Genomic DNA, 20,737 nt, shown 5'->3' with positions numbered 1-20,737 from the left:
AAAATTCTTTCCTCCAAAAACAAACTTATTTGAAAATTCAAAATCTTTTCCTATGCTTGCACAACCGAACTCACATACAACTATCCTCCCACAAGCTATTTCCTCAGCGCATCAACAACTAATTGCCATATAATAAACTACTTTTTTGGGGTGGGGGAGGGACCAGGGTGCAAAAGTCATGACGGAAGCACAAAACAAATTCAAGGAATGGATATAGGACAAATACACACCAACAAAATCAAAACTAACCTTAAATTTGGTAGAAGGCCAATTTTCCAGGGTATCCTAGTCAACTGGTTATGTCGAACGTACAGTGCCTTCAAATTCTTCAGTTTAGAAATGTCTTCACTCAGGTAAGTCAATTTATTTTTGGACAAGTTGAGAACAGTTAAATTTGGTGACAGAGTCCTGAAAAACATCCTAGGCAAATCCGAAATATAATTATTCCCAAGGTCTAAGACACACAAGTTGGGGAATATATCCATTGATTCTGGAAGAGTTTCTAACTGCGTGTTATTAACTGTTAACCATTGCAGATTCACCAGTCTTAAGCATCTTTGGTCCAACCGAGAAAATTGAACGTTACCAATCTGAAAATAATACAGGCTACAAATGACAAAAAAAAATTACATACAGACGCAGACTTTAAGGGAAGGGGGGATACAACCAGAGAAATGTTCTAAACACTAAAGCAGCGTTTTAGACCACAATTAAAAAAAAAATCAGCATAAAAGGAAGTGATGCTTTAGGCAAATATTCTGGACCTTTCATCCCTTTGTGCAAGCACAAAAAAAGAAAAATTTCAAATTATTTTCGAACTTTAGCTAGTAATAAGTCACCTCACGGAAAAGCCCGCCAGCAGATCTAGTCCACTAAAGTTCGCTTTTAAGCTACTCTTGGAGGAGTTTGAAACGTTTTAGACAGTTAAGACAAAAAGTGGAATTTCAAAACCTAGCAAAATAACATCCTTTCGCATTCCGTGTCTTCCTTTATATAGCAGCCCGACAGATCTTTTTTTTCCGAATAGACAAGTTTGGCACCCAGCTTCTTAGAATACGACTTCGTTTTGAGGTGGTGATTTGATTTGAAATCAAAATGACAATGATGATATATACGTTTTTAAACACAATACTTCACATTCTAAGTTACAATTTTCTGTCAAGTAGGTAATGCTAGTTTTCTGATTGAAAGGATTTTGGTAACATTAACTTTTGTTTTATCAGGAGTTCTATAAATTCTAGTACCCAGTTTTCCAAGGTATTCATAAAAGGTAGTAATCTAAAGCTTTCTCGGGGGAGGAGTAGGGAGGTCACATGTGAATAGGTATGATTAATACAAGAGTAATAGGCAATTTTACGATAGTAAAAAGCTGCTATTGGTAAATTATACGGAGAATAAAGGAAATTACAGGACAGAATCAACACGTTGGGGTTTGAGGGGTGTTTTGGTCTGAAAACCAGTGATCTATGTGTACAACGTTGTTTTTCCTCTGACTTTTGGAAGCCAGATGTGACTGGATTTGCGAAAAATGTGGAGGGAGACTTTGTTCATTTTTTTTTAATGTGGCCAATGATACCAAAATCAATAAATTCACTTACAGATACAAGAATAGAACCTTGCAAAATGTTTCACAGTTAGGCCTACTTGCAGACGTTTAATTAATTCTTTAATTCAACAAACCGCGTCTTTTAAATTTAGTATCTTAAAAAGCGGCATTTTGAATACAACTTCCGTCCAAAATCCCATAAAAATTGTCTGATTATTGTCTCAAAAATGCCTCAGCTGGCCAAAACTCACCAGTATCTGTCGGAGATAGCGTAATAAGTTTTTAAGTCCTCTGTCGCTCTGTCTTCATACGAGAAATTTCATTTTGATTCTAAAACTGGTTTTTGAAGTTAGTTCAGACAAGGTTTAAGCTGTTAATCTTATATTCGTACTCTGTAAGTACGTAAGAATATATTTCTTGGAGAGGTGGGGGGTAAACTAAAAAAAAAAAACAAAAAAAAACAGGAATATTATGAAAATAATTAATGAAGATTATGGATAAAAAATAATGAAACCGAGTGATTTTAGGCGGTGAACACAGTTCGAAATCCCCTTCTCTCAAGTATAAGCCTACACACCCCCTAGTCTAATACACTCTTAGCACAATTTTAAGTTATGGTTAGGAGTATTGTTTCCTATACCTCACTCTCCCTGAAAGAAATGAAAAAATACCTTTAAAGTCGTGAGCGTCAATGGAAGATGTGATACTTGGATGAATTCTTTGTGACTTCTAATTTCAAGCTTCAATTTCTCTAACTCAACCTTTGGCTTTTTAGAGGGAGGTAAATCTGTCAAAGAACTTTTTGTTTTGGTAGATTTCTGAGCATCTTTTTGGGCATCTGGACTTGGTAAAACGAGTTTGGTTTCTTCCATAATTTTTTTAGCGTCATCTTTAAGCCCAGAAAGCTTTGCAATGGCCACTGTAATTTTCGCTACTTGTTCAGGTTTGCCACGCAAGCTCAAACAGATGTCAGGAATTTTGAATCTAATGGTCGTCTTTCCGTCATTAATAAACGTGTAAAACATTTGAGATACATTTCCATTAATCTGGAAGAAAAAAATAGTCACAGATTGCGAAAGACTAAAAAAGACATAATTTCAAACTATAAACAAGAGCTATTTTATTTAGGTAGATGGCATTATCTTTTTCCCTTTACTCATTCAAAAAGATACAATCATCTACTGGTGTAGAGTTCTCGGTTTTCCAGGAGGCAATGTTTTAAATTTTGTTTTATGATTGAAGTGTCAATTTATCTGCCCCCCCCCCAATATTAAAGAATTCCATTTTTTGCAGAGACAGTGGGAGAGAGAGAAAAGATTGAGGTCAAAATTATATTCCTCCCCTAAACCCTGTAGGCAATCGTCGGCTCCATTACACCTCCCAAAAAGACGAAAGGTCCCAATCAATTGCTGTTTTCAGCGGCCACTGAGTATTGAGACGAGGATTCATTTTGCTGGCCAACTCCTAGCAAAAAGATTTACAAGTTTACCTCACTCTGACTATTTCTTGGCATAATATTATGGATTAACGAAATAGCCTTTTTAGGTTAATGCCTAGAATACATAAGAATATTTTTAAACAAGCTAAATTTGACTATGAAAGTTAGTCAATTCTCTTTCTGATAAATGGTTTACATTACTGAGTTTTCTTTTTTACAATGCACAAAGACTAGCATTACCTGTTTCCAAAAGGCCCCTCCATTGTCACAAGGTAAACCATATTTATTTATATGTCAGTTCTAGCAACCTTGATGACCAACTAGCTGACAGCCTGATAGCTTAAGGCGAACTGTTACAAAGACTCCAACTCTATATCAGAACTTATTTATGCCTGTTCACAGGGAAAACATTTTCTCAAAATATGTTGTATTTCTATTTACAAATAAAATATAAAAAATAGAAATGTACAAGTGTTGATATTTTTTTTTACTAGAAAAGTGAATAAAATAAACTGGAAAAATCCCAAATATCTCGGCTTCAATCCAAAAACTTTAAATCCTCCCCCCCCCCCAAAAAAAAAGAAAGAACAAAAAAAAAACTAGACTGAACAGCTAAAAAATACAAGAAGCTAAGTCTTTTTATTGATTAAATAAAAAAAAATCCAAAAAAAGAAGTTCTTAATAAAAACTGGAGGATTCTTAAAAAAAAATAAATAAATAAAGATAAAACCTCCGATGAGAAGAGAAAGATTCCTGTATAATTTAGACTTAAAACAAACATAAATTACTATCAATGAACAAATGAAAACCAAAACGAACACTAATTAAAATAAAATCCCATCAAACGTAAAGATAGCAGATATTGGTATAGACAAATAAATGAATTTTAAGTCAAACAGAAATTAAAGTGAACAATCAAGTCAGAATTAAAACGAATATAAATTATCACTAACATCAGCAGGAGTGCAGACTCCTGAACATTTTAAGCGTCACAACGTGATTTGTCCATGACTGAAAAGAATTTTTATTTCGAGCAGTGTGTCATTTATTTGTCATGGGGTCAACAAAAACGCAACAAAGGGTTATTGCAAGGTTAGTCTAGGTTTACAAATAAGAATGGTGCAGCTTTGCAGTGGTACAATCTCTCTTTTCTTTCTTTTCCTCCTTTGTTTCAATGTGTTCTAATTTTTTTGTTTTTATGTGCAGCTCTATAAAAATGCGTAGCCTTTAATGCGAAGCAATTAAGAATCTGAGACTCAATTCATAGCTATCAAACTGGCATGTCTTTCTCTAAAAGTTAAGAGATTGTGTTTTGAGATTCCTCCTGCTTATACTCAAGGCTTTCAATCTTCAGGGATCTCTAATTATGAAGCATATAAATGAGCTGGGATTTTCCCAAAGTCGTAACATATCTACATCACTGTTTCTCACTAGAAAAGGGTAGAATGGCAATTTTCTAAAAATATTATTGTGGCGTTTTCAAGCAAAAATTTACAGATATACAATTAATGCTTGTTTAATAAGATAGATGTACTAATTTATAGCAGTATCTGGCATCTTAATGATGTAATTATTCATTTGAATTCTGGTCGTTTTAAGTTTCAATAATTGCTGGAGTATTCTGCTCTTTTTAGATTTTAACATGGTAGATGCCCTTTTTTAACGAGTTTGTTTCCTAAATGTTTTGTTTTAACTGACGTTTCCTTGGTCCTGAACATTTCAATTGAGTTGTCTAAAAGAATTTCAAAGCAAATAAGCAGTTGAAGTTTCCGTGATAAAGATCAATAAAAACACATTTTCCCTCCAAAATGTACAGATATAGTCTACTTGCCTTAACAGTTTCACAACGATCCAAGAAAAACAATGTTAGGTCTATTTAGGGGCTTCACGAATCGAATACAACCCATTTTTTTAATTTCTTACCCCCTACAAGGTTTGTATGGCCCAATAGACATGCCCAGAATGTTTGTAGCCAATTGGGCACGAAGCAAATTTTGGACGTCATGAATCAATAGCGCATGTTTTTTTTTTTTTTTTTTTTTTTTTTTTTTTTTTTTTTTTTTTTTTTTTTTTTTTTTTTAATTGCTCCTGTCCACTATATTTGATCCATTTCTTAATTGTCTGTTTAATCCCATCATCTTTATCTATATGCACAGTAAGTTTGTTTGCCCTGTTTCAGGTGTCATATATAGATACAACCAAACTTCAAAGTATTTTTGTTTCCAATCAGGTCTACCTCGCGCTGCTTACATACCCCATAAGTTATAAGCCAATCAGAAAGTAACATAATTTTGGGCGTTAAAAATAATGCAGACAAAATGACTTTCAAACTTTGTGTAATGCTTAGGGGTTTTCAACTTGTCAAGAAACATTTGATCGTCATTTAAAATCAGCTGAAGCAGAGACAAAACACAAACACCCCAGCAGGGGCGGGTCCAGAATTTTCTTTATGGGGGGGGGGCGCATAATAGATTGAACCATTATTGAACCGAGCTCTACATATCTGAATTTCTGCATGACTCGACCTTAACCTAATTTTCACTCTGGCCACAGATTTACTCCCTATATTTTTTTTAGAAATTGCTTTTCTTTCTTCAGTGTCACCAAAATAATTGCTGGGAACGTACGTCTATCCTCGAATAGTCGTTTTGTCGTATCCGTCTGAATTTCCAGTTTCTTTATCACTTCTCCAATTTGGTTAATTATCATCAGAGTATTATTACTACATTTTTGTCCGTCTTCTATGGATGCTTGTTTTGCGCTGTTTTGGGTGTTGCCTCTTTTCTGTTTTAAACACTGTAGTTATATCACTTAATTTCATCAAGTTAACTATATTTCTATCAGGAATTGTAAAAGCTGCCTCCTCTTTATTATCCACTTTGGATGCATCGGTGAATATATCCACAGTTTCAAGATAATACACTTCTTTTCTCAGCTTGAACAATGGCTTATATTCCAGATTTATCCAGTTTTCAAATTTAGCATTGCAATGGGATGTAATAGATTTCCACCGAGGGGCTATGTCGCATTCGGCACTCTCAAAATTGATGTATATTGGTATTCAATTTGAAACTCTTCCAATATCTCATTTGTCGTCACAATACCTAATTGTTATTTTCCATGAGCACCATAACCTTCCCTCTTTCGCATTCTAGATGTAGTTGGATTTGATTGGTCAGCTATTCATATCTTCTGACTTTAATGTTGGTGTGTCTTTCGCGTGACCAAGCTTCTCAATTCCACTTTCTGATTCACGAAAACCCCGTTGCTTTGTCTTTTTAGCTCCAAAGGCTGCCCTTACAGAACTATATTAAATGGTTTCCAACTCCTCGAACGACAAGTTAGATATCACCACATCAACTATTCCTCCGTATTCCAATTAATAAACGAACTAACTTCATTTTTATACAATCCTAATAAGGGGGGAGGGGATTAATGCCAGGTTTGCTTCTCACTCAATTGGACTATCTGTCTTGGCTTTTTCTACAATTAGCCACGACTTGATGCTCACAACTATTCATTTTAATTCAAAAATCAACGGACTTTTGAATTATCACTTATCGCTCCTACATATTTTATGTAAAACTCCATAAAAATATCAGATTTTGGGCCGAAATTTGCTCCACGTAACATCTTATTCATAAAATATAAGCTTTTGGCACCTATTGTCTTTAACTGTCTAATATGAGCTTTAAACTTCAGGCTTCTATCAAAAGCAATCCCAAGTCCTTTAAATTCCTTCGCGATTTCAATTCGTGTCCTATTTCGAAAATGGTACTTCTGAATACTTTGTCTTCGCATGCTTACCATTGTTTTGTTATGCGTAACTTGTTATGAGTCGATCGATCCACATTTCCATAGATTGTTTAGAAAGCTACTGTCATTAGGCAGAAATATCAGTATAATTTTTTTTTGTTGGCATGTAAACAACAATAATTTTTACTTATTCGAATATAGCGAATTTTGTACCGAAATTTTGTAAAAGTTTGAATTTTGTAAAGTTTGACTCTTTCTCTCAACTCTTCTTTTTAAAACAGTAAAAAACTTTAGCGTAAAGAGCGGGGCGTTGATGAGGAAGCAGCCCCTTTCATATACGAAGTAATTTCTGTTCGTTTTAAATTTTAGTGTCGCTCCTTACTTTCAGTTGAAAAAACTTGTTTTTTTTTATCTAATTTCTGAACGTTTTTGAATCAATGCATGTTTTGATTTTGGCTCTCCGCAGAGGAATAATTAAAACGAAATTTGCATATTCTTTTAATTTTTTTGGCTAAATGGCTTTCTCATAATTTTGATCGAATGATTTTGATAAAAAAGAGCGGGGGAGGAACCCTAGTTGCCTTCCAGTTTTTTGTTTAATTAAAAAGGCAAGTAGAACTTTTAATTTTTTACGAATCTTTTTATTAGTAAAAGATATAATTTTGTCCCAATTCATTAAGAATTACCCCTGAATCACAAAAGCCGTAGAATAAATAGTTGACATTACTAAAAATACTTTAGCATAAAGAGCGAGGTATTAGGAGGAGGTGAGCCCCTCATATGGGTAATAATTTCTGTTCGTTTTAAGTTTTAATGCTGCTCCCTACCTCCAGCTGAAAGAACTTTTTCATATTCATTTTTTCATTGTTTTTTAAGTAATGCTAGTAAATCCTGCGCTCCCTTCGTGGAAATTTTCTTCCCCCATGACAAATTCCTCGATGGAAAGCTACATCAGAATATCCCCCTTTTCTCAACCCCTCCCCCAACCAAAAAATCCTCCTGAAAATGCCTGTACACTTCCCAATAACCATTACTATATGTAAGCACTGGTCAAAGTTTGTAACTTGTAGCCCCTCCCACGGGGACTCTGGGGGAGTAAGTCGTCTCCAAAGACATAGTTATAAGGTTTTTCGACTACGCTGAATAAAATGACTATCTTAGAATTTTGATCAGTTGACTTTGGGAAAATAATTAGCGTGGGAGGGGGCCTAGATGCCCTCCAATTTTTTTGGTCACTTAAAAAGGGAACTAGAACTTTTCATTTCCGTTAGAATGAGCCCTCTCGCAACATTCTAGGACAACTGGGTCGATACGATCACCCCTGGAAAAAAAAACAAAAAAACAAATAAACAAACAAATAAACACGCATCCGTGATCTGCCTTCTGGCAAAAAATACAAAATTCCGCATTTTTGTAGATAGGAGCTTGAAACTTCTACAGTAGGGTTCTCTGATACGCTGAATCTGATGGTGTAATTTTCGTTAAGATTGTATGACTTTAGGGGGTGTTTCCCCCTATTTTCTAAAATAAGGCAAACTGTTTGAACTGTTTGACTAACTTTTCCGGTCAATGCAGTACGACCTGGGTGAGGAGCACTTATCCAATTACGATAAAGTAAAAAAAAAGATCAAATCAAGGATTGTAGCCAAACCGGTCGAATTTTCAGAGATGCAATCAGTATATAGCCAGAAAATGGGAAGAAGTTGTGGCTAGCAATGAAAAATACTTTGAGCGTCGAATTTGTAACCAACTTTGAACAGTAAAGTTTCTCAATTTTGGAACAAAAAAAAACTCGAAAAGGTTTTCGACTTTTGATTTAATTTGAAGAATATGGTAGGCTACGTTACTCAAATTTGACTTGGGCTAATGTACCCAGAAAAGAAAGAACTTGGCTCTTTTTGAGTTCCTACAATCATGCTGTCAATTAGTTACATAATAAGCTGCTCCTCCTGCTTGGTCCAAATTGACAACACTGTCTTTAAATACTATCACGAACATGAAATAAAAGTGAGGATGAAATAAACAAGGATAACATCTCCAAATGGTTTTGATTCGAAATCCCCAATAAAAACTGGGTATAATAGAAACAAGAACTAAGATCCAAATGAAGGGTATCATAGTGGCAAAGCAAAATATATCTTTACCTTTTGTAAAAAAAAAAGAAAAAAGAAGGAAATTTCCTAAATGGACTAAAGGCCTCTTTTTCAAAGAAGAAGAAGGCTTCCTTTTCAGATATACAGATAAGGTTTTCCTTCAGTAATTGGTGCATATTTATGCATTTTTTTTTATATAAAATCTTTATTTGTAATCATTAAGGCACATGGGCCTGTTGTTTAAAGGTTGACAAAAAAAAAGAACAAAACAAGAGCTAAGAGCTCATATGGCACTTTTGCAAAATTCTAAGAATCAAAAAGGAAATGAATCAACAAAAGGAAAATCAGAGGCTTAATGCCGATCGGGATTTAAAATAAGAGCTCTGAGACATAAGATCCTTCTAAATATCAAAATTCATTAAGATCCGATCACCCACTCGTAAGTTAAAAAACCGCATTTTTTCTAATTTTTCTTCTCCCTTCATCCCCCCAGATGGCCGAATCGGGAGAAACGACTTTATCAAGTCAATTTGTGCAGGTCCCTGACACGCCTACACATTTTTATCGTCCTGGCACGTCCAGAAGCACCAAACTCGCCAAAGCACTGGACCCCCTAACTCCTCCAAAGAGAGCGGATCCAGTCCGGTTACGTCAATGACGTATCTACGACATTTGCTTATTCTACCTACCAGGTTTCATCCCAATCTTTCCACTCTAAGCGTGTTCCAAGATTTCTGGTTTCCCCCTCCAATTCCCCAAATGTCACCAGATCTGGTCGGGATTTAAAATAAGAGCTCTTAGACATGAGTTCCTTCTAAATGTCAAATTTTATTAACATCCGGTCTCCCATTCTTAAGTTAAAAATACCACAATTTTTATAATTTTTCTGAATTAACACCCACTTCAACTCCCCCAAAGACAGCGGATTCAGTCCGGTTATGTCAATCATGTATCTAGAACTTGTGCTTATTCTTACCACCAAGTTTCAACCCGATCTCTCCACTCTAAGCGTTTTCCAAGATTTCCTGTTTCCCCCTCCAACTCCCCCAATATTACCGGATACGGTGGGGATTTAAAATAAGAGCTCTGAGACATGAGGTCCTTCCAAATATCAAACTTCATTAAGATCCGATCACCCATTCGTAAGTTAAAAATACCACATTTTTGAGTTTTTCGTCTCCCTCCAGCCCCCCAGATGGTCGAATCGGGGAATCAACTGTTATCAAGTCAATTTTTGCAGGTCTATGACACGCCTACCAATTTTCATCTTCCTAGAGCGTCCAGAAGCACCAAACTCACCAAAGCACTGGACCCCCCCCAACTCCCCCAAAGAGAGCAGATCTGTTCCAATTATGTCAATCACATATCTAGAACTTGTGCTTATTCTTCTCATCAAGTTTCATCCCGATCTCTCCACTCTAAGCGTTTTCCGAGATTTCCAGTTTCCAAGATTTCTGTTACCCCCTCCAGCCCCCTATGTCCCCGGATTCGATTCGAATTGAAAATGGAGCATCTGAGACATAAGATCTTTCTATATATCAAGTTTCTTTAAGATCCAATCAACTGGAGATTCCCAGTTTCCAAGATTTCTGTTTCCCCCCTCCAGCCCCCTATGTCCCTGGATCCAATTCGAATTGAAAATGGAGCATGTGAGACGTAAGATCTTTCTATATATCAAGTTTCATTAAGATCCAATCACCCATTTGTAAGATAAAGATACCTCAATTTTCACGTTTTCAAAGATTTCCGGTTTACCCCCTCCACCACCACCCCCAATGTCACCGAGCCTGGTTGGGATCAAAATAAGAGCTCTGAAGCACAAGATACTTCTAAATGTCAAATTTCATTAAGATCTGATCATCCGTTTGTAAGTTACAAATACCTCATTCTTCTTGTTTTTCCGAATTACTCCCTCCCCCCCCCCAACTCCCCCAAAGAGAGAGGACCCAATCCGGTTATGTCAGTCACGTATCTTGGACTTGTGCTTATTCTTCCCACCCAGTTTCATTCTGATCTCTCCACTCCAAGGTTTTCCAAGATTTCAAGTTCCCCCCAACTCCCCCCGATGACACTGGATCCGGTTGGGATTTAAAATAAGAGATCCAAGTTACGAGGTTCTTGTAAATATGAAATTTCATTATGATCCAATCACTCCTTTGTAAGTAAAAAATACCTCATTTTTCTGATTTTTCAGAATTAACCCTCCCCTCCCCCAACTCCCCCAAAGAGAGTGGATCTGTTCTGATTATATCAATCACGTATCTAAGACTTGTGCTTATTCTTCCCACTAAGTTTCATCCTGATCCCTCAACTCTCAGCATTTTCCAAGATTTTAGGTTTCCCCCTCCAACTCCACCCAATGTCATGGGATCCGGTCGGAATTTAAAACAAGAGCTCTGAAACAAGATGTCCTTCTAAATATCAAATTTCATTAAGATCCGATCACCTGTTTGTAAGCTAAAAATACCTCGTTTTTTCTAATTTTTCTAAATTAACTGTTCCCCCACTCCCCCCCACAGATGGTCAAATTGGGGAAACGACTGTTTCTAATTTAATCTGGTCTGGTCCCTGATACACCTGCCAAATCTCATCATCCTAGTTTATCTCGAAGTGCCTAAACTAGCAAAACCAGGACGGACAGACCAACAGAATGTGCGTTTGCTATATGTTACTTGGTAAATACCAAGTGTCATAAAAAACATGTTTATGCACAGTTTTTTCCCTTCTTCAAGTGAAAGTCCTCTGAACCAATATCTCCCTTCCTTGTGCACAGGTATGTTTGTAATGGTAATATTAGAGAAATTTACCTTAAACTCATGTTTACAGCCAAATGTTCCATCTGGTTTCACTATTTCAGCAATAAAATACATTGCACCATCTTGCTTCTCAAAAGAAACCCTGCATTTTTTGGTTGCTGAGTGGCCGATAAAGTTCTTATTAAACTTTTCAAAGTGAATTTGTAGTACAATCATTGCCAAACAAATTGCTTACTATCCACTCTTGTTCACAAACAATCACTAATTTGATAGCTCAAAAATTGTTAGACACCTTTGCTTCAATTTGAAATCTGTAAAAGCAGGTAATGTATAGCTAAAAATACGAAAAATAAAACGTAAAACTAATGGGAATAACTGGGAATGAAAGGTACCATAACAAATTGTAAGGTACCACAGTATTCTATGTTTTTTTTTGTACTTGTTACAAAATAATTAAGTACCCAGGGTATTACCATAGTTTGATCCGTATTAATGTGCTGAAATGAGAAAATAAATAAGTGGAACTAATCCTATAAATTTGATAACACTTTTTGTCTTTAAATATTGAAACGTAAGCAATCTGTTGATTTTTTTTTTGAAGGTAAAAATATATGCAAGGAATTGACAATAACTCCACATAATCTAACATATTTATTCACCATCTATTTGGTAAGAACAAGAAGCTTGTTATGTTGTTGCGTTTTATTGGAAACTATATGTATCTTGAACACTATGCTTTTTTTTCATAACGTCAACAACAAATCATAGGCAGCACAATAGCACTACCTAAGTAAAGAACAATATTGGCACAATGTACTTTTGTTTTGTTTTGTTTAGACCAGAAATTTATATCAAAGGAGTTGTCATAGATACTTCAAAAAAGGGCTTATTTGATTGAAAATTGAAAAGGCTAGTGCCCTTTGGAAGTCAAAAGTGATTGAAGGGCAACTAACCCCCCTCCCATGCCCACCATTTCCCCAAACACATTCAATCAAAGTTTTGAGATAGCCATTTTGTTCAACATAGTTGAAAGATCCGGAAATTATGTCTTTGAGGATGACACCCCCCCCCAAAGCCCTCATAGCAAGGGTTGTAAGTTGTACCTGGGGGTATATAAGGTTTTTGTAGAAGGTGTTGTCGAAAGTTCAAAAACGGCTCATTTGATTGGAAATTGAGAGGGCTAGTGCCCTTTTTAATAGTCGAAAGTGGTTGGAGGACAACTAAACCCCCTCCCATGCCCTCCATTTCACCAAGCACATTCAATACAAATTTTGAGATAGCCATTTTTGTTAAGCGTAGTTGAAAGGTTCGGAAATTATACTTTTGAGGATAACCCCCCCCCCCTCAGTCCTGAAGGGCAAAGATTGTAATTTATGCCCTGGGGGCTAATAAGGTTATTATAGAAAGTGTTGTCATAGAATATTCAAAAAGGGCTCATTTGATTGGAAATCGAGAGGGTTAGTACCCTCATTAATAGTCAAAGATGATCAGAGGGTGAGTGCCCCTCCTCACCCATCATTTCCCCGAACACTTCCAATCAACATCTTGATATAGCCGTTTTGTTTAATGTAGTTGAAAGGTCTGGACATTAGGTCTTTGAGGATGACACCCCCCCCCCACAGCCTTCAGGACAAGGGTTGTAAGTTATGCCCTTGGAGCATATAAAGTTTTATAGACAGCGATTGTCATAGAAACTTCAAAAAGGTTTCGTTCAATGGAAGTTGAAAGGGCTAGTCTTTTCAGTAATCAAAAGTAATTTGAGAGCAACTAATCCCCTCTCACGCCCACGATTTCCCCAAACACTTCCAATCAAAATTTTGAAAAAGCCATTTTGTTCAACATATTTTTAAGGTCCGGAAATTATGTCTTTGAGGACAACAAATCCCCTCAGCCCTCAGGGCAAGGGTTGTAGGTTATGCCTGGGGGCATACAAGGTTTTTATGGAAGGTGTCGTCGTAGAAATTTCAAAAGGGCTCATTCGATTTGAAATTGATAGGGCTAGTGCCCTTTTGAATAGTCGAAAGTGATTAAAGGACAACTAACCCCCCTCCCACACCCATCATTTCCACAAAAATATCCAATCAAAATTTTGAGATAGCCATTTTATCAAACATAGTTGAAAGGTTCAGAAATTATGTTTTTGAGGATGACAACCCCCCCCCCCTTCCTCATAGTCCTCAAAGGCAGATGTTGTAATTTATGTCCTGGGGGCATATAAGATTTTTTATAGAAAGTGTTGTCATAGAAACTTCAAAAGAGCTCTTTTGATTGGAAAATGACAGGGCTTGTGCCCCCCCCCTACCCACGCCCATCATTTTCCAAACACATCCAATCAACATTTTGATATAGCCGTGTTGTTTAACGTAGTTGAAAGGTCTGGAAATTATGTCTTTGAGGATAACATCCCTCTAAAGCCCTCAGGACAACGGTTGTAAGTTATGCCCTTGGTTTTTATAGACAGTGGTGTTGTAGAAACTTCAAAAAGGGCTCATTCAATTGGAAATTGAAAGAGCTAGTGCCCTTTGTAAACAAGGAGTGTTTTGTAAACAATACAGGTGTTTCTTATGTAAGTAGTTGCATGACAAGTTACATTCATTGAGAATGAAGCATTCTTGCGTGACTTGTTTCTTCAGGGCCCATTTGGAACCCCCAATTGTAACTAAGAAGGGCACACGTGGGTGTTAAGTAGTGGCAGAGCTCTGTTACGTAACGACGATGCACACATGGGATGTTATGTAATACTTTAAGAGTTTTTTCTTCAATGCTGTTTTTCTTTCTCGAGATTTCATTTACTTCAAGTTTCTTTTCCTTCTTTTTTTTCTCAGGGAACCTTTATAATTCAAAGATTTTGTCTGTTTTAGGAATCAAAAGAGATTTCCCCCTAATGTCTGTTAGATATCTGGACCATGATCTATTCCTAATATTATGATTCTAATATTTCCTTAAAACAAACCAAATGCATAACCAATCCTTGATTTAAGTCTGCAATTTTTATCAATTTAACAACCTAAAGGCCTATAATTCCCCCTCCCCAAAAAAAATTCATTTGACAGAATCACTTGGTAATAACCTTTCAAATTTACATATAAATAATTTCAATTGCCTATGTCAACCTCATCACTAGTATACCATGCCCAATTCTAATGTGAATCTGTTAATAATACCTTCAAACTTCAAAATTGTAGGTTTCTCAGGGTACATTCCATGATTCAAGCTTTTTTTTAGCATTTAACATTAAACATTTCCTTAAAACAAGTCAGTTGCTGGACAAAATGCTTAATTTAAGTCCAATTTTTTCCATTTAACATCCCACTGTTCTATGACCCCCTTCAACTAATATATGACTGACAAAACCATTTGTTAATACATCATTTTGATTTCCTATGCCTACAGAAATGGCAAGTAATGTAGTGAAATATTTTTATTGAAATAATAGCATATAGAATATCATCATTAAAAAAAAATAAAATAAAAATTAATGTTTTGAATCAATTCCACAAAACACTTCATTCCATACTCTTTAAAAATGTCTTAAGAATGATAATATGTACCACAGGGATGTTATGGGCCAGCCACATATTGCCATGGTGGTATGAATTGACATGCTGTATTATGAGGGGGTGGCTTATGATCAACACAACAAAATGGATTTAACCATAACTTTCATCAAAGAAATATCTGAAAGATTTTCTTAGGAATGATAATATATATCACAGAGATATCATGGGCCAGCTGGTATTGGTAGCTAGGGCCCTGCCTTTCTTTAATTCATGCTTTTTAGCTTATATTTTATTCTATATCAGCTTTATTACCTTTTGTTTTTCTTTTTGTTGAGTTTTACTGCTTTTTTTTTCTGTAATTTCATAATTTTATAGTTTTTTTAATAAAAGTTTAATAAAAAGTCTATGTATTACAAAACAAAGTCTAGGTTGCATTAGAAAACTAATACAATGTAGCAAGTAGGTGCACATCAAATGTAATAAATTTCCAGTAAATGATTTTCTCCCTGTAATGTGAATTATTACAGACACAGGAAACAGGCATTCAATAGCTTAATTGATCTAGAAAGTGTGTAGAAATTCCCCATGCACGGAAGAGGTTATTTTGTAAAATTTATTTCCAAAACCATAATATGACAAATAGATTCCTGATCCAGGTGTCTAATACACAATACCATTGAGGGAAGTCTCTTTGGATCCCTAAAAAGGACACAGATCATTGGATTATAAAGGTCCCCTGAGAAAAAGAAAGAAAAAAATCTTGACAAAAATGAAATCTCAAAGAAAAAATCTTTTAAAGTATTATGTAGCATCAAATGTGTGTACTGTCATTATGTAACAGTCACATGTGTGTCACCAATATGTAACACCCAAATTTGTGCTGCCATTACATAACACCCACATTTGGTCCCTCCTCAATTACAAGCAGGGGTACCCCATGGCCCTCAAGAAACAAGTCACCCAAGAATGTATCATTCTAAATAAACATAACATGTCACACAACTCCTATTATGTAAGAAATACCTGCATCTTTTAGAAACACTCTCTATTACATAACAACTAAAGAAACATTGAAAAAAACATTTACATAAGAAAACAAACAAGCCCATAATATGTAACAAACAGGTGTACTATATCACTACAGATATTGTGTAATATAATAATAAGAATAATAATTTATTTATAACCCACAAAGTACATTAAACTGTAGAGTAAACACAAAAAAAGAAAAAAACAAGACAAAAAACATAACAAAATAAATAACATAGCAGCATAACAACATACAACATAAATAAATTACCTCAATAAAAAAAATGCCAAAGAGGGTCAAAAACACCAATCATTTGCAGATTTTTAAGACATATATCTTTAGATAAATGTTTCAGTCACGAGGGCGCACCAACAATGTCAAATTTAGAAACAACTAAGTTAAGAAACACATATATTACTGTACACACTATAGTATTGCATAAGAAGCTGGGGCATGTAATAACACCTTGAAGGATTGGTAACACCAATAGTATATACCCTAAGGGCTTTGTTGGAAGCCTTACAAAATCAATACTTATATAACTTTGTTTTTCAGAATTCTGGTTATACTATTGTGCAGTGGTAATTCTTATGTCTAGTTTATTACCACAAATATTCAATTTCTGATGATTTTTAAGATCATGGAGGAATCCCACTCTATGCAGAGTTTTTCAGAAAATCTCTCCCAACCTAACTGAAACTTTCTAATGCAGTAAATTTAGTAAATTGCAGTAAAACTTTCTAATGCAGTAAACAAAAGCTTTTAATTTTTGTTCAAATGAAGCCTCTCCTGATTGGCTCAATAGAATCACCCCTGGTAAGAACAAAGAAAAAAAATATACCCATGCTGATGCCTGAGTGTGCTAGAGGTTGGTATGTCCATAGTGTCACCTTATTTCAAGAAGAACAAAGAAATACTAGAAATAGTATAATAAAGAACAACCAAAATGGTCAAAGACCTCAAACAAATGCCATAAGAAGAGCGAGTATGTCACTTGAGGCTTCCTACTCTTATACACAGGAGGAAACACAGATGTGATTATAGCCTAAAATATTCTGCCTGGTCTCCTTGCCCCCCCCCCCCCCCTGAGCACTATGACAAGAGGGCATTTCAAGAAAACCTTCTAGAAATGCTCCTTAATCTAAGAAAGAAGCCATTTCTTCATCCAGCAAGTAATAATCTTGTGGAATCAATTCTCAGAAGATATTCTGGCTGCTGATTCAACTAGTACTTTCAAGAAGAATCTTGACCGAGAATGGCAACAGTAAGAGTACCTGCACAAATGGGAAGCTGTTGAGTCCTCAACCCAAATGTAGCAAGCAACCATGTCAAACAACCTACAGAAGTCATAATAGAGCATTCCAAGGATAGAAAATCCTTAGATTTGCTTCAAGCTGTGATTTAATGTAATTATCCTATAGAGGAAAGGTGTGATGGAACATTCATGAAGAAGTTACTTTTTCACATTTGTGAAAAATTAACTTTTTAGAAAAAAAGTAATTATCTTTAAATATTAGTGAAAGCTGAACATTTTGGCTTTGCATTCAAAAGCCCCTATCAATAGAAAAAAAATTAATTAACTTAAATTAAGCATAACATGTCAGAAAAAGAAACAAAATCATAAGGATGTGAATTTAGTTTATTGTTTTCTGTTTTCCTTTTCTTTATATGCTATATCTAATTTAGCTGAATTCATTTTGTTTACTTTCTGTAAATTACTTCCTAACATACAGAATAAATGAAGCTAATATATTGTATGCAGCCCTGCTATACTTTATCTCCAACCACACTAATGTGCAAATATGTAGCCAAAATTATATAGGTATATTTCAAATGCTTTCTGCATCCCCTACTTTTGTTTTTCTGATTCTTGTTTAGATGAGTTGATTCAGTTATAGGTAAATGGGTTGAAACAAAAGATATATATTCAAGAATATATTGGAAATATATAATTTTGGCCAGGAAATACCCATATGTTTGCAAATTATGGGTGGGCGGGTAAAGTAAATCATGGCTGTATGCAATATGTGTTAGATATAATTTTTCTATTCATGTTTTTCCTTCTCAAGAGCCAATAAACTAGGCTTATTCCCAACTGTATGTATTCAATCCAATATGAGGAGCTCACTGCTTGTGTTCATAAAAAATATATTTGATATAATTTAATCAAAGTACACTAATTACAGGTATTTTTTTGAAGTATTTTAGTGACTTTCGGAAGTCCAATAACATAAAAAAAAGCTAGAAAAAGCATGATCTACCTAGTTTGATAGTAATGATATACATACAAGAAATACATATCTGGTTAGTTGGATGCTAGGCCTATATACAGAGTGCTTTGAGAACTTACTCATCTGGTTAGTTGGATATAAATATAAGGAAGTCTAAGATATCTTATCTGTACATTAACCATTATCTGTGTTCAAACATATAAGTAGACACTAAGAATACTGGGCCTGGCCTGCCACCCTGGCAGTATTATTAGGGTGCAAGCACCTCCTGGATATCCTAAATTTTTCTTAAATTCTGGGCATTCCTGTCTGAATTTCTGGGCATATCTCTATTATCATGTAAATTATTGGTAAAATTCTAGTTAATTGACTTCTTGCTATCTCAGAAAAGGTTTAGGTTAGGAAAATGAGACTTTCAGGGATGAATCTACGGACTAAATTATGTCCTGGGAAGGTATTTTGAAGCAACTACCTCCACTCCTTCTCCCTTTAGAAGGCCCTGACCTTTGAAGACCTTAAAAATATGTGTTTTATAAAAGTGAAATCTTGCAAAATTGATCTTCTTCTTAATTGAAGTACAACAAAATTGTTTTCGGCTTCATAACTTTGCTTAATTCCATTTTATAAGGTTTTAAAGATATACAAATATGTTTCCTAAATTTTGAAAAAAAACATTGATATGGCTCAAAATTCTACTCAAATAACAGGAATTGCATTTTCAGAACTAAAGGCAGAGAAAAAGCAACTAGTAACTGAAAATTAAGGTAAAATATTGTTTTGTCAAAATTTCAATAGGTATAGACCTGTCATGTAGGCAAATTTCAGGGCACTCTAGAGGGAGAAGGAATGGAGGTGGGTACTTTAAAATACCTTCCCTGGACATACTTTAGCCTGTAGACACATCCCTGAAAGTTTCATTTTCCTAACCTAAACCCTTTCCAAAATAGCAAGAAGTCAATTAATTAGAATTTTACCAAATTATTTAATTTCTCCATGTGTATTTTCAAATCTTGCTTATATTTAGTTCTGCAAAAAGAGGAAAATTAATCCACCTGATCAAATATTCAGGCTATGAACTTAGTTCACTCCTAATTGGACTAGGTAGATATTTAGTATGCAATATAGACAATCAGACATTTGGCTAGGTAGGTATGTGTAAGATTCTCAGAAATAGACTTCTATCCTCTGTCTAGCTGGATATTTTATTGGGTAAAATTCTACTTCAGTGACTTTTGGTTATCTTGGAAAGGGGGTAGGTTAGGAAAATGAAACTTTCAGGGATGGGTCTGCAGGCTAAAGTATGTCCCAGGAAGGTATTTTTAAGTACCTATTCTACTCCCTCTCTCTCTAGAGGGTCCTGACCTCTGATGACCTTTAAAATATGTGTGTTATAAAAGTGAAACCTTGCAAAATAGATCTTCTGCTTGAATGAAGTATAACAAAATTGTTTTCAGCTTCACAAGTTTGCTCAATCCCCATTTAGGCTATAAGGTATTTAAGATATGCAAATATATTTCCTAAGTTTTGAAAAAAAACATTAATATGGCACAGAATTCTACTCAAATAACAGGAATTGCATTTTCATTGCTAAAGGCAGAGAAAAAGCAACTGGTAACTAAAAATTAAGGCAAAATGTTGTTTTGTCAAAATTTCAATAGGCATAGACCTATCATGTAGGCAAATTTCAAGGCCTTCTAGAGGGAGAAGGACTGGAGGTGGTTACTTTAAAATACCTTTTTGGGACGTACTTTAGCCTGTAGGCTATACCCATCCCTGAAAGTTTCATTTTCCTAACCTAAATCCTTTCCGAGATATCAAGAAGTCAATTAACTAGAGTTTTACCTATATTTGGATATTGTTTCTTCATTCTAAAAAATATTTCTTTTTTAAGAATCACTGGATACCTTCCCTGCAAAAGACAGCATTAAACAATTAACCTGCCCCTTAAGTTGTTTTGCATAAAATCGTCTTCTTCTTAACCCAAGACGCGAACGCATATCCAATGAATATTCCAGTACCAAAAAATTTTTTTACTTTCATAAAAAGTAAAATAAATAAAAAAAAAAAAAATAATAGCAAAATAATAGTAAGTAACATAATAAAATAACATAAAAAGTAAAATAGAAGTAAAATATATAAGTAAAATAATTATAATAAAATAAAAAAACAGTAATTTTTTTAAAGGGGTTTTCCGCCGCCCAAATGAAAAACTGTCTCCGCCGTCCAGCTAAAACTGTTAGCTAACATACTTAGAGAATATTTTTAACAAATCGAATACTTGTTGAAAAAAACATGGGAGAATATATTTGTGCTAGCTAACAAATCAGTGTCCACTGTAATCTCCTTGCAAATCTTTTCTTCTCAGGAGCTCAATAACCCAGACTAAT

General features: G+C 35.0%; 2 protein-coding genes across 3 annotated transcripts in view; both read right to left on the bottom strand.

Annotated features, from left to right (window-relative positions):
• The window catches only part of LOC136027345 (uncharacterized), a gene marked incomplete in the record, with an annotated part of 76,230 nt that overhangs the window by 15,917 nt on the left and 39,576 nt on the right, over window positions 1-20,737 (bottom strand).
• On the bottom strand, window positions 186-20,313 carry LOC136027340 (leucine-rich repeat protein 1-like). Of its 2 annotated transcripts, none has more exons than XM_065704484.1 (3): window positions 20,255-20,313; window positions 2,218-2,592; window positions 186-590 (listed from the first exon to the last, which is right to left on the bottom strand). In XM_065704484.1, exons 1-3 carry the CDS (start codon window positions 20,273-20,275, stop codon window positions 201-203), a joined length of 786 nt encoding a protein of 261 aa, XP_065560556.1. In that variant the 5' UTR covers window positions 20,276-20,313; the 3' UTR covers window positions 186-200. The 2 variants fall into 2 exon arrangements, with proteins under 2 accessions (XP_065560556.1, XP_065560555.1); XM_065704483.1 differs by lacking the exon at window positions 20,255-20,313 and adding an exon at window positions 11,641-11,936.

The sequence above is a fragment of the Artemia franciscana genome, chromosome 5, assembly GCF_032884065.1.
Source record: "Artemia franciscana chromosome 5, ASM3288406v1, whole genome shotgun sequence".
Taxonomy (NCBI): Eukaryota; Metazoa; Arthropoda; class Branchiopoda; order Anostraca; family Artemiidae; genus Artemia; species Artemia franciscana.
Note: the sequence above shows the minus strand (reverse complement) of the source record. Positions and strands in the feature narration are given on the sequence as shown.